Source organism: Brachyistius frenatus, unplaced genomic scaffold, assembly GCF_029030835.1.
Source record: "Brachyistius frenatus isolate BFR_SWC_R1_liver_20210118 unplaced genomic scaffold, ASM2903083v1 Contig_371, whole genome shotgun sequence".
In the NCBI taxonomy this organism is placed as follows: domain Eukaryota; kingdom Metazoa; phylum Chordata; class Actinopteri; family Embiotocidae; genus Brachyistius; species Brachyistius frenatus.
In genome coordinates, this window is record NW_027210970.1 from 230,352 (window position 1) to 244,336 (window position 13,985).

Sequence of the window (13,985 nt, forward strand, 5' to 3'; positions counted from 1 at the left end):
CACCTTTACCAGGTAACGCAACCAAAACGTCTTTTCATATTTTTCAGCTGGTGATGTAATACCGCTCAAGTGAACTACAAAATTCCTCCTGTCAGTGTTTCCTGTTCGTATTTATGCAGCGTGCCACATTAGCAGCCCCGCAGGCTTCTTCTTGGATTGTGTGATGTGATGAGACTGAATGGCAGCTGGCTCTGTGTTAGTGTTTCGTCTGCTCACTCTTCAACATGAAGTGTGTGTAAAAAGAGATTAAAGAAAAGGAGCGCCGGCTGCTTGGTGCTGCATAAAGATGAGCTCTCTCTTTGTAGTCGTCCACAGAGAGAAACAAAGCTGCATGTGGAGGTTGTAAAGATGGAGTCATTAGAGTGAGGCTCGTCTCAGACGCTGTTATCAGGAGTCTGAGGACACCTGGGCCTCGGTGTTAAACCCCGCCCACCAGCCAGTGGTTTCCATGGATATCATTCCAACATGAATAACTTGCAGAGCTTCTGTCAGTTTGAATGTTCAGCAGGTGTATCATCGGTATTGAGGTCATAAAAAAGGACATAAATATTAATATTATATTAATCTGTGTTTTCTGGTTTCATACTGTATATATATATATATGTCTAACCTGGTAATACATGTTCATTACTACAACACTTTGTATGGTGCATTATCACACATGCTAATGTAGTGAGTGTTAGGGTAAAGTTGTTTGGTTGTGTTACTGTGTGTGTACGGTTGTTTGAGTGTGTTACTGTTTGTACAGTTTGTGTGATTGACTGTCCCCATGTGTCTTTTGTCTTCCAGGAGACACTGAGTGGTTGCCAGATCAGGAGCCCCCCCCATCTCCCTGGGACCTGGTGAGAAAGCCTCTCAGCCAGAGAATCACCATCCACCTCAAAGGTACCAACCTGGCAACCTAAGTGTGTGTTGGTTCAGCAGCAGAGCCAGAACCAGAATCAGAGCCGCCATCACTGGCTGACAAATGGATGAAAGAGTGTATAAATGTGTTTGGATCCCTCTCAGCGTGGCCGTGTTGTACCGGGCTCTGAGAACTGATCTGCTCCACATGAAGGGAAACCATGCCAGAACATTTTACACTATCAATATTTAATTAATAATAACCAGTCTGAGTATAATCTACAATAACTGAATGATTGTAATATAATAAAATAATTAATGTCATGTAAACACACAACGCATCTACATTACACAGTTTTATTTTACAAAATGACAACAAACTCACGGTTAGACTGTAGATCAGAGATGTAAACAGTATGAAGATGACGGTCAGACTGTAGATCAGAGATGTAAACAGTATGAAGATGACGGTCAGACTGTAGATCAGAGATGTAAACAGTATGAAGATGATGGTCAGACTGTAGATCAGAGATGTAAACAGTATGAAGATGACGGTCAGACTGTAGATCAGAGATGTAAACAGTCAGAGGTGTAAACATAGGCAGCAGTGAGTTGCTGGTTTGATTCTTGTCCTTCACTGTGCGCTGATCCACTGACATCAGTCCTTATCTTTACTGAGAATCACCAACAGCTGTGACTCCAACCTTTAACTTTCAGGACAGTCCGACTGCACACTGAGGTTCTTCTGAACAAAGTCGCGGAGAGGTTAAAGATGTGGCTGAGCATCTAAACCAGAGGATTATGTGTGTCTGTGTGTTTTAACAGGTCTGTCTAAGTCGTGTCTCGATCAATTGGCTCTGGAATCCCTCTTCCCCCTGCCGCTGCTTCACAACTGCGTCCGCCTGGTAAAACACACACACACACACACACACACACACACACACACACACACACACACACACACACACACACACAGACACACACATGCACACACACACACACGTACACAAGTGTACAGTACATTTATTCAAAGATACACAAAGGACTGCAGAGATTGAGGGATTAGGTGAGTAAGACGTTAGAAAAATAGGAAGAGAGAATCCTGCAGAGTGAACGATGAAGAAAGAGATAATGATGATGATGATGATGAATATGATGAGGATGATGATGAAGAAGATGATGAGGGTGAAGAGGATGATGATGATAATGTTGGGCAGATAAAAGGAAACAGACGAACTGTTTCCAAGCAGCTACTCCACCCCTTGCTGTGTAAGAGCAGACGACAAACAATAAAACACACCTGAGAATTATGTCTGATGAACATTTTTGTCAGTCAGCTGATGCTTTAATCTGCAGTGATGAAGAGTCTGAAGGAAAAATCTGATTTTATTTTATAACATAACATAAATTCACACTTCACAAGTTATCAAATCTCTCAGGTGTTTATGTTCATCTGAAGTATTTTATTGTCAATAATAAGAAATTATTTAAATGAGCATTATTCATTTATGTAGATTTGTTGACTGTTTATTTAAGTGTGGTTTTATGAAGACGGTGTGATACAAGTTCATTCATAATTTTTCATGTGTTCACTGTAACATACAACTCCTCTTATCCAGTAACATCTGCAGACTGTTAGTATATACTATAGAAGTCAAAGGTCATGTGAGCACAGCTGGAATAAGATGTTATTAAACCATGCTTGGGAGGAGGTCGATGAGAGCGGCACTCCATGTTATCTTATTCTTCTCTTTGTTTTCTGTGTGCAGGTGGAACAGTATGGTAACCTTATCCTAAACGGGCTGGAGGGCAGCTGTCAGGAGTATATTGCCAGTCTGGTGGCTCACTGCATCAAGGTACGTCCATCAGGGCTCTAATGCTGCGATCCAACTATAAAACCCGACCAGACAGTGGTCCAATCAGGTGAAGGGAAGGGCTCATGTTCAAAGGAAACCTATTTATAGCTGCTGAGGAGCTCTTTCATCTTAGAGGACTCTTGAAATATAAAAATGTAGTGAAACTCTTCTTTTTTAAGTTGCATTTGGCTCTGTTGCACAAGCTGATGCAATTAGACAGAACCTGCATGCAAACAGTAGAGCAACACCTCACACACACCACAGGTCACTGATCCTCTGCTACATCCTCAGGGTTGAATGCAACAAGGAGAACACATTGAGTGGAGCTGATGAACCAGCAGCGATGGCTGGTAACTATCAGTACTGTTGAACCAATGCAGTGTTCAGGCTGCAGTGTTGCCATGGCAAAGACATCACGTGGTGTTTGTTCCAGTGGCCCAGAAAAATATGTTGAGAGCAGATAAAGAAAATGTGAACACACACCTTTTTTCTTCGACTGCATTTGGAGGTTATGATTAAGATTAGATGAATAAATGTAAGCTGTGAAACAAATTTAATTTAAAAAGGACAGCTTGTGTATGTAAAATGTTTCTCTCTTCATTTGAGGAGCCTGTTTGCTGTTTTCTTCCACAGTATGGTATATTCCTTTGTACTCGTTACTGTGGATGTTTCCTTTTTGAAGTATACAGTATACTGGAGTATTATACTGATGAAGTGCATCAGATAATAAAGGAAAGATGAGAGGAAAGTGTCCTCAGCAGCCTCCTGGCTGTGCTCTTTTTGATAGCAGCCTGGAAAAGCCCTTTCTGCTCATTCAAATTCTCCTCCAGCTCCATTTCCTTCAGCACATAATAGTACATTTCCTTTGTTTCCATGACAACACACTCCCATCTTACCTCTTTCTGCATCTTCACTCATGCCCCCCTCCTTTTCTGTCTCTCCACCAGTCCAAGCAGGAGATGGGGGGCTCAGCTGTGACGTGGTGAGGGTGGAGGTGGAGGAGAGCCTGACCAAAGAGCAGCTGCTGGATGCGTTCATCACCTGTGGTAAGCACACACACACACACACACACACACACACACACACACACACACACACACACACACACACACACACACACACACACACACACACACACACAAAACACACCAGTGTATAAACACACACACACACACACACTGTATGCACACACACTGTATACACACTACACACACACTGTATTGTATACAGACACTATACACACACTGTATATACACACACACACACACACACACACACACACACTGTACACACACTGTATACACACACACACACACACACACACACACACACACACACACACACACACACACACACACACACACACACACACTGTATACACACACTGTATAAACACTGTATACACACATACTGTATACACACACTGTATAAACACACACACACACACACTGTATACACACATTGTATACACACTGTATACACACACACACATACACACACACACACACACACACACACACACACACACACACACACACACACACACACACACACACTGTATACACACACACTGTATACACACACTGTATACACACTATACACACACACTGTATACACACATATTGTATACACAAACACTGTATACACACACACTCTATACAGACACTATACACACACTGTATACACACACACACACACACACACACACACACACACACACACACACACACACACACTGTATACACACACTGTATACACACACACACACGCACACACACACTGTATAGATACACAGTATACACACACAACCTGTATACACAGTATACACACACACTGTATACACACACTGTATACACACACTGTATATGTATACACACACTGTTTAGACACACACACTGTATACTCACACAATGTATATAGACTGTATACACACACAATCTGTATACACACACTGTAAATACACACACTCAATACACAACCACTCTATACACACTGTATACACACATTGTATACACACACACACACACACACACACCTGTATACACACACACTGTATACACACATACACACACACACACACACACACACTATACACACACTGTATATACACACACACACACACACACACACACACACTGTATACACAGTTATGAATAAAATCTGTCCTTCAGCTGCTACATTTCCTCCTCTTCTCTTCCTCTCTCAGGTTTTCTGGTGCCGACAGTGGGGTCAGAGGTCGGGGGTCCAGCTGGTCACTGTGTGGTGGTCCTGCTGGAGGGACTGGAGAAGGCTTCATCCCTAACGGGCCTGCTGGGAGACCTGTGCCACAGTTTGGACAACAGGAGCTGTGCTTCCCCTGTGCTCCTGAACACTGGTATGACTGCTGCAAGAGACATACATGAAATATCCTGTTTAAAACCAATGTGAATAATTCATAGGTACGTTTGCAATTTAAGAAACTTCAACAATCCCAGTACAAACTGGGCCATCTGTGGAGCTTTCACCGAATCATTTCAAATGCTTCAATTAGCTTTAACAAACAAAATGTTCTCATCCGTTTATAAAAATATAATTTTACACATTCATTTGACTGTAGTTTATCAAAGGTAGAGTTTAGTATTATCTCCTCTGAAGCCTCTGAGATGTTACAGCAGGTTTTATGTGGGATGAGTGTCAGATACAATTGTATAATTAAACGTTATTAACATTAAGAAGTGACCTCAGACTGAAACTGAAGGGCAGAAAAAAGCTTTAAACATCCACATATGCACCAAATAAAAAAAATGACAAATCGTTCTGTCTTTGGTTCCCTCAGGTCCCCACCACTTCCTCCAGGGCAACTTCTTGATTGCCACATTGTCGAAGGCCCGCCTCCAGGGATCAGAGCTCCGCCTCCAGCAGCATTTCCACTGGGTGACTCTTCGATGGGACCAGGAACCACTGCATGGCCTGCTGGGAAGGCACCTGCGCAGGAAGCTGCTTCATAAGGTCAGTCCCTGTTGTAGAGTGATGACATCATCATTGTTGTGTTCAGCTCTGCTTTGTTTTTGTAATCAAACACTTGAAGTTTTTCTTTTTTCGATCCCAAATGAGGCTCAAAGTTAGAAATGTTTTTTTGAATGTTTTTGAACTGCCGAGTCATCTGATGTCGATCAGATGGTTCTGATCCAGCTGTGAAGAAATCTGTGATGTTGGTCCTCGTTTGGTCCCTCAGTGTTTCATTTATCAGCAGAATAAAGGGAAATGTTTCATTCTTTCTCCCTCCATCGCTCCTCCAGAAGGGGACCGGCGTCTGGTCACCTGGTGGCGCCGTGGAGCGCTCGGTGCTGTGGGTGAGTCAGGTGTGGCAGCAGCTCAACGCCTGTCTGTCCCGTCTGGGGACACACGAAGCTTTGCTGGGTCCGCAGCTGTTCCTGTCCTGCCCAGTGGTCCCCAACAACACACAGGCCGTTGTCAGGTGTGTGTGTTTGTGTGAAATTTCTGTGTACACACTTTATTTTTACTATATAAATAAAATAAAATAGAATTGGAATTGAATTTTGTCTGTCTGAGGGTAAAGAAAGTTAGATTTAGGTCAGGGTTGTGGTTGTGGTGAGGCCTTTAGCTGTGATGGTTGACGCGATGCTATAAACTACATCAAAGATAGAAAGACCAGAGAATACAGATTAAATGTTAATAACGGTATATATATATATATATACAGTATATATTTCTCATTCATAAACAAAGCTGTCTTTTCATTAAATTATGGAAAACATTTCTAAAACAAACATGTATAATTAGCACCTCCGGAACATTTCCGTGTCCAAGAGTCAACATACGACAACAAAATGGTCATAGAGACAAACGATATTTACATTAAGTGTGAAACAATATAGTATGTTTAATATATACATAAGAAACCCGTGTTTTTATTAAACCAGATTAGCTTTCTGTTGTTTAGTGACGGATTCAGTTACCTGTTTTAAACTAGCAGCTCAGTGTCCACTACAGGTGATGTCAGATGAGGTCAGGCGAGGTCAGATGATGTCAGAGCATCTAGAGACAAGTTTACAGGAAACAGCTGATGAGAGGAAGTCCTGAAGTTCGTGTGTGTGTGTGTGTGTGTGTGTGTGTGTGTGTGTGTGTGTGTGTGTGTGTGTGTGTGTGTGTGTGTGTGTGTGTGTGTGTGTCTAGGTGGCTGTCCCGTCTCTGGAACGCCGTGGTCGTCCCCCGCGTTGAAAACGCCATCATCTCCCAGGTAACAGCCCGGCACTCCTCGTCCTCCAGCTCTTTGTCTTCGCCCCCTTCGTCACAGCGACCGTCTCCTAGCAACCGCGGTCTGAGTGCTGGACAGCAGGCTGTGGTGAAAGCTGCCCTCAGTATCCTGGTCAACAAGGCTGTTCTCCTGGGCTGCCCTCTGCCTCGACACGGTGCGTCACGCACGGCGATCAGCTATTCTTTCAGTTGGGAAACAAATGGATGAATATGGAGGAAAACATACTGAGGTGCACTTTTTCTCTCAACCCTCAGAAATCAACAGTTACCTGCTGGAGTTTCGGGGCGCTGCTTTCCCTCTGTCAGCCATCGGCTCCTATAAAGGAAGTGGGAGTGGAGGAGGAAGAAAGGGAAGAGACAGCGTCAAGTTGAGACGATCCAACACCAGCCCTCGGAAGAAGGGAAGCTCCACCTGGAGCTGTGGCTCCTTCAGAGACGGTGAGATGTCCCAGCATCATAATTAACCTGGTTATGTGATAATGAACCTGGTTATGGTTTAATTAACCTGGTTATGTAATAATTAACCTGAGAATGGGATCATTCTCATCTGTACAAGCTGAACACTTGAATGCTTTAGTGAATGCAGTCACAGAGTAAACAATAAAACAAGAATCCTCCGATCTTCAAACATCCTTCAGCTGTATTTGAAGTGTTTCATGTGGAACACTCGTTCTGTCTCCACATCAGTGTAGAAACTTCAGAGAACCGATTTACAGCACGTGTCAGGAGTCTCCACAAGGGGGCAGTGTTTACAAACCTCACACACAGTCCCTGTTACAGACAGTCTATGAGAATAGCCCACAGAGCTCAGTGTGGACAGTTTACTGTTCTACCTTTAAAGGAGCTTGTTGTTGACTTTAATGTGTACTGTGTGTAACCCCACACACAACTGTGTGTAGCTTTTTAAATCAATAAACATGTTGCCTTTGATTGCAGGTTCGCTGTCGAGTACTGATGTCAGTTTGATCACAAATGGAAAAATTCAGAGGTTGGTGTTCATTAGCATACACTATCAGAAATGGTGGTAGCATTAGCATACACTATCAGAAATGGTGGTAGCATTAGCATACACTATCAGAAATGGTGGTAGCATTAGCATACACTATCAGCATCCTGCACTGTAGCAGCAGCACAGCAGAGATGAGTGAAACTAACTGGACAGAGAGCGCCAGCAGGCTTGTTGTAGTAATAAACATGTTAGTCAGGTGGAAGTTACACATCCTGCATTACAGTTTAAAGTTAATTTATGGTGTTTGTTTCTCAGGGAACCTGCAGGTCTGACTGTCTTCTCTGATGATGAGACGGATCTGATCAGAGAGCTGCACACAATGTGCTCCAGCAGGTCAGAGCCGGACATCAGCAAGGTACTCACACACATATATTATATATACATATACACACATATATATTATATATACAGTACCAGTCAAAAGTTTGGACACACCTTCTCATTCAATGTTTTTTCTTTATTTACATTTTTTTCTACATTGCAGATTAATATTGAAGACATCTAAACTATGAAGGAACACATATGGAATAATGTGGTAAACAAAAAAAAGCTCAACAAACCAGAATATGTTTTATATTTTAGATTCTTCGAAGTAGCCACCTTTTGCTTTGATGACAGCTTTGCACACTCTTAGGATTCTTTCAATCAGCTCCATGAGGTGTTCACCTGGAATGGTTTTCCAACAGTCTTGAAGGAGTTCCCAGAGGTGCTGAGCTCTTGTTGGCTGCTTTGCCTTCACTCTGCGGTCCAACTCATCCCAGACCGTCTCATTGGGTTTAGGTCGGTGATGGTGGAGGCCAGGTCATCTGACGCAGCACTCATCACTCTCCTTCTTGGTCAAACAGCCCTTCCATAGCCTGGAGGTGTGTTTGGGGTCGTTGTCCTGTTGAAATACAAATGCTGGTCCCACTAAGCTCAAACCAGATGGGATGGCATGTCGCTGCAGAATGCTGTGGGAGCCATGCTGGTTAAGTATGCCTTGAATTTTGAATAAATGACGAACAGTGTCACCAGCAAGCCCCCCCCCCACCTCACACCATCACACCTCCTCCTCCGTGCTTCACGGTGGGAACCACATGTAGAAACCATCCGCTCACCTTTTCTGCATCTTACAAAGACACGGCAGGTGGAACCAAAAATCTCAGATCTGGACTCATCAGACCAAAGTACAGAGTTCCACTGGTTTGATGTCCAGTCCTTGTGTTTCTTGGCCCAATCAAGTCTCTTCTTCTTGTTCTTCCTCAGTAGTGGCTTCTTTGCAGCAATTGGACCATGAAGGCCTGATTCACCCAGTCTCCTCTGAACAGTTGATGTTGAGATGTGTCTGCTACTTGAACTCTGTGAAGCATTTCTGTGGACTCGAATCTGAGGTGCTGTTAATTTGCGGTTTCTGAGGCTGGTAACTCTAATGAATGTATCCTCGGCAGTAGAGGTAACTCTTGGTTTTCCTGTCCTAGGCGGTCCTCATGAGAGACAGTTTCACCAGAGTGTTTGATGGTTTTCGCGACTGCACTTGAGGATACATTCAAAGTTCTCTAAATGTTCCGGATTGACTGACCTTCCTGTCTTAAAGTAATGATGGACTGTCGTTTCTCTTTTCTCAGTTGAGTGGTTCTTGCCATAATATGGATTAAAGTGTAGTGGAATATATATATTCACTGTATAGAACTGTGCACCAACCCTGCCTCTGCACAACACAACTGATGCTCTCAAACACATCAAACTGTCATCAAAGCAAAAGGTGGCTACTTTGAAGAATCTAAAATCTAAAACATATTCTGGTTTGTTTAATACTTTTTTTGTTTACCACATTATTCCATATGTGTTCCTTCATAGTTTGGATGTCTTTAATATTAATCTGCAATGTAGAAAAAAAAATTAAATAAAGAAAAAACATTGAATGAGAAGCTGTGTCCAAACTTTTGACTGGTACTGTATATATACACATATTATATATACATATACACACACATATATTTTATGTACATATAATTTATATACATATACAAATTTACATATAAACACATACACTTACAGCTGGAGCTGGACATTATCCAGATGTAATGACATTTAAACAGAAGTTTAACTCAGGTCAGCTGATCTGAAGAAGGTTGTGTGGAAGTACAGCACACAAATGCAAACACAAACGCTAACGCAAACACAAACAGACATCGTCATGATGGAGTACATTAAATAGATTCATTCACACTCATTATGTGGAAGAAGATATGTGGACACCTGGTTCAGGTATTAGAGGCTACAGGAGTCTTTTTAAACTTGTTCTGACCTTTGATAACTTATCTGAAACTATTCAATTAATGTGACATTTGCTGGCAGATTTGTCTGCAGATTATCGGTATCAGAACTGACCTTTAAAAACTGTTCTAATCTGAGAGTTTCCCTCTTCCTCTTGTTTATCTCCTTCAGATCTCAGAGGCCAAAAACGACCTGATCGTGTTCTCCAGCTCTCCCAGTGAAGCGCTGCATCATCAGATGGCCAAGCAGGAAACTGGAGTTCAGCAGACGGTGAGAGGAAAAGAAGGGTCTAAATACAAACAACCGGCAGCTCAGAGTCAACAATAAATAATATTTACTGAATGTAATCTGTGTAAAGAAATGTTTGTTGTCCACCAGTTAAAAGTAAAACAGCAGATATGACTGGAAACAAGATGTGGATTATTAATCCACCTCAAATATATCTGTTTAAAACATTCACAGCTTTACGCAGTAAGTGTGAGAACAGAACAGACACACAAAACTGCATTTCATTCATGTCGTTATTCTCTCTGTTGAACTTATTTTTTCACTTTAATCTTCTCACCTTTAGTTCTTCCCTTAGTCTCCTCATCAAACCCCAAACTGGTGACTCAAATGTTAAAACATGGGACTGTTTTTGCAGAACTTTGAATGTGTTTGTTCTCACACCACTGACCTGCCCAGTGTTGTAACATCGCTACTGCTCTGTTTACTGTAGGTGTAGGTGGAAGGTTGTTCACAGGAACAATGCATCTTTAATTTGGCAGATTTTGCAATTGGCCTGCAGGAAAATGTTCAAAGATATGTGGTGATTACTTTTAATTATCACCAGAGTTTAAAGTTCAAGTGTTTTGTGCCAAAGAGCTTGAAAGCTGATTTGTTTTCAGTCACATTGAGAAGATGCCTCCAAGAACAACAGCATCTTCAGTCCAGATGGAAATCTGTTAACAATGATTGAGGAGATTATAATGAAATGTTGCAGAGAATGAGTGACACTTCACTTCTGCTTTACATTCAGTTTAGTTCACACATTTCTGTCATCATCAGGAGTTGTAATAACTCTGATCATAACATCTGTCCAAAATGTTATAAATATCATACCAATACTTTTGTTTACCTAAATCCCTTTAAAATGAGCTTTGTGGTGTCCCATGAAAACCAAGGTGATGATGAAAAGTGGTCCAGATTTAACATAGGGAGAAATGTTCACCATTTTAAAACAACCCAATAAAACTATCTCCAACTCACCAGTATCTCCGTCTCCTCCTGCAGACTGCTGTCAGTCAGTCCAGCCGCAGCTCCAGCCAGGCGGCCGGTCGGCATTCAGGTCCTCGCACCAAATCGCAGCTTCCTATCCCCAGCATCAGGGGGCAGCAGACACGAGCCACCAGCAGCAACAACAACAACAACAGCAGCAGCAGCAACCGGATCCACACTCCTCCCAGCCACAGCAGAACCACCAACAGCAGCAGAACAAAGCAGGCTCCACCCAGCAGCAGCAACAACAACTACAACCCCAACGACATCAACGACAACAACCAATCACACGAGGACATTTGGATCCTCCACAGAGACCTGCATGAAAACAACAACAACAAATAGACATTTTCCTCCTTCCTCCTCCTTCCCATGATTCCGCTGTAAACCTCCCTCCATGATGTAAAGACTCGGTACCTGACGACCTTTGACTCTTACTATTTGTACTTGTTATCCGTACTTGTTACACTGTGCTGCAGTTGTGTACTTGGGGACCATAGTTTTATTCTACTACAGTATTTGAATGATGTGATATCTCGGGGGTAGATGAGGGTTTTGTGTGAAAAACAATAGAAGGTAAAGCAGCAGGTTATTTTACTGTTGCCTTAATTCCATTGTATCAACCTGCATATTAAAGGACAATATTCTTTGGACGAGATTTACTGAAATAGGTGTTGAATTATGAGGTATTTAACAGGTGGAAACTGCCTCCAAACAGTCCTGGCACAGTGTTCTTGTGCACTTAAAGTTGAAATACTGTACTTCTCCAGCTATAAGGCCACAGAGGAGTGTTTTTGGATCAAAGAAAGAATACAAGCAGGTTTTTATTTTTGTTGTTTTAGCTATTAAGTATTTTGAGACATTCAAGTGTTTTATCTTCAAATAGTTGCAAGGTTGGTTGAAATACTGTTGAAATTAATCAGGGTTTTACCAAATATATTTGTAAATAAGAATTAGTATGTTTAAATGCTCTATAGATTGGTGTATGTGGTAAGATGCTTGTACAGTGATTAAATCTTAAACTGCTGAAAAAAACAACCTTGTACATAGTGTTTGTAAAACCAGTTTGGTTGTGAACCTTCACTTGTTTCAGGGCGAAGGCGATGTGGCAATAAGTACTAGAGTGTATAAACACAGGATGTCCTCTGTCAATTGTAAGCCATAATAAATATTTTGATGCCCATCACTTCCGCCTGACTCACGTTCAATCGAACCCCACTCTTCTTTCATGCTTTCCATTGTTTCTGTGTATGTTTTCATTTTTAAGGACACATTCGATTTGAAGCGGACATTGTTTATAAATATATAAATATATATCTATACATATGTACAAGAGAGATTTTAGTCAACCTATGATTTGGATCTGTACGATAGTTGTTTGAGGTTTAAAGATTGTCTTTCAAGCACAAACATTAAAATGGCACTGTTAAAGACCCCTCTGGCCTTTTCTGTTGTTTTTTTTTAAATTCTATTTTTACTTTATAACAGGATTCACGGCCTTCGTTGAAGACACATTTTACATTTAAATCTAATATGAATCTGATGCTCAGTTTGTACGTGCTTTAAAGGGGACATATCTTACACATATTTATTCAAAGTGGTTCCACTGACATGGTTTTGTTTGGCTGACTAAAAGCAAACTTAACTGTCTAATTCCACCCGTTTATATTCACCTCTGTCTGAAACAGGAATGATCTCTTAAGGCGCAGCGTCTATGATTTAGTCAAATCAACTGGTAAGGTTGCAGATTGCAACCAACTGAACACCCCACGCCTCATCCTGCCCTACCAAGTCTGTAAGATAGTCTAAAAACATAGAAGGCCCTCAGCTACTGTAGAAACATGGCAGTGCAACATGGAAGAGGACCCACTTCCTGTATGGATATGAGGGGCTCATTGTGATATATTAAAAACACAACGATTCTTCGTTTCAGGTGATCATACAACCTCATTCCAAAACAGTTGGGACACTGTGTAAAATATAAATTAAAAACAAAATGCAATGATTTTCAAATCACATAAATGAGTATTTTATTGCAGATAGACTAAAGACAACATATACAATTTTGAAAATTAAAATAAATTTGATTGGTTTATGACAAAGATATGCTTCTTTTCGATTTGATGTTTACCGCTGTTTTGCATCACGTTGTGGAAGCTTAAAAACAGTTTCACTCACTGTATTCACTATTAATTTTAGCTGTTGCAAAAATTCAGATGCTGGTTTAGCACTTTTTTTAATATTGGTTAGGAACTGATCTTCCTGTCCAAATGAATGGACGAGAGGGAATGCATGGTCCATCCCCCGGCAGGTCTCCCACCCCAACCCCTCTCCCTCCTTTTTTTTTTAGGGGAGACAGATCCCTACATGAAAAAAATAATAAAATAAAAAGAGAGTAGTTTGTCTTTCAGAAAAATGTGACCAATTTGTCCTTAATTGTTGTGCCTGTCGCAACGTTTAAACTTCTTTTAGTCTTCATCAGGCGTGGGCACGGAAGAAAAATCAAA

The 13,985-nt window shown here is 41.5% G+C and overlaps 1 protein-coding gene across 1 annotated transcript in view; it reads left to right on the forward strand.

The window, feature by feature from the left end:
- Positions 1 to 12,669, forward strand: part of cttnbp2 (cortactin binding protein 2) — a 97,435-nt gene extending 84,766 nt beyond the window's left edge. Inside the window, 14 exon segments of the mRNA XM_069724350.1 lie at positions 790 to 885; positions 1,669 to 1,748; positions 2,613 to 2,699; positions 3,647 to 3,656; positions 3,659 to 3,745; positions 4,906 to 5,073; positions 5,515 to 5,687; positions 5,978 to 6,156; positions 6,876 to 7,111; positions 7,212 to 7,394; positions 7,893 to 7,944; positions 8,221 to 8,320; positions 10,393 to 10,491; positions 11,494 to 12,669. Of these exon segments, the coding sequence (XP_069580451.1) occupies positions 790 to 885; positions 1,669 to 1,748; positions 2,613 to 2,699; positions 3,647 to 3,656; positions 3,659 to 3,745; positions 4,906 to 5,073; positions 5,515 to 5,687; positions 5,978 to 6,156; positions 6,876 to 7,111; positions 7,212 to 7,394; positions 7,893 to 7,944; positions 8,221 to 8,320; positions 10,393 to 10,491; positions 11,494 to 11,823 (1,880 nt within the window). The 3' untranslated portion in view covers positions 11,824 to 12,669.
- Positions 12,670 to 13,985: the final 1,316 nt, after the last annotated feature.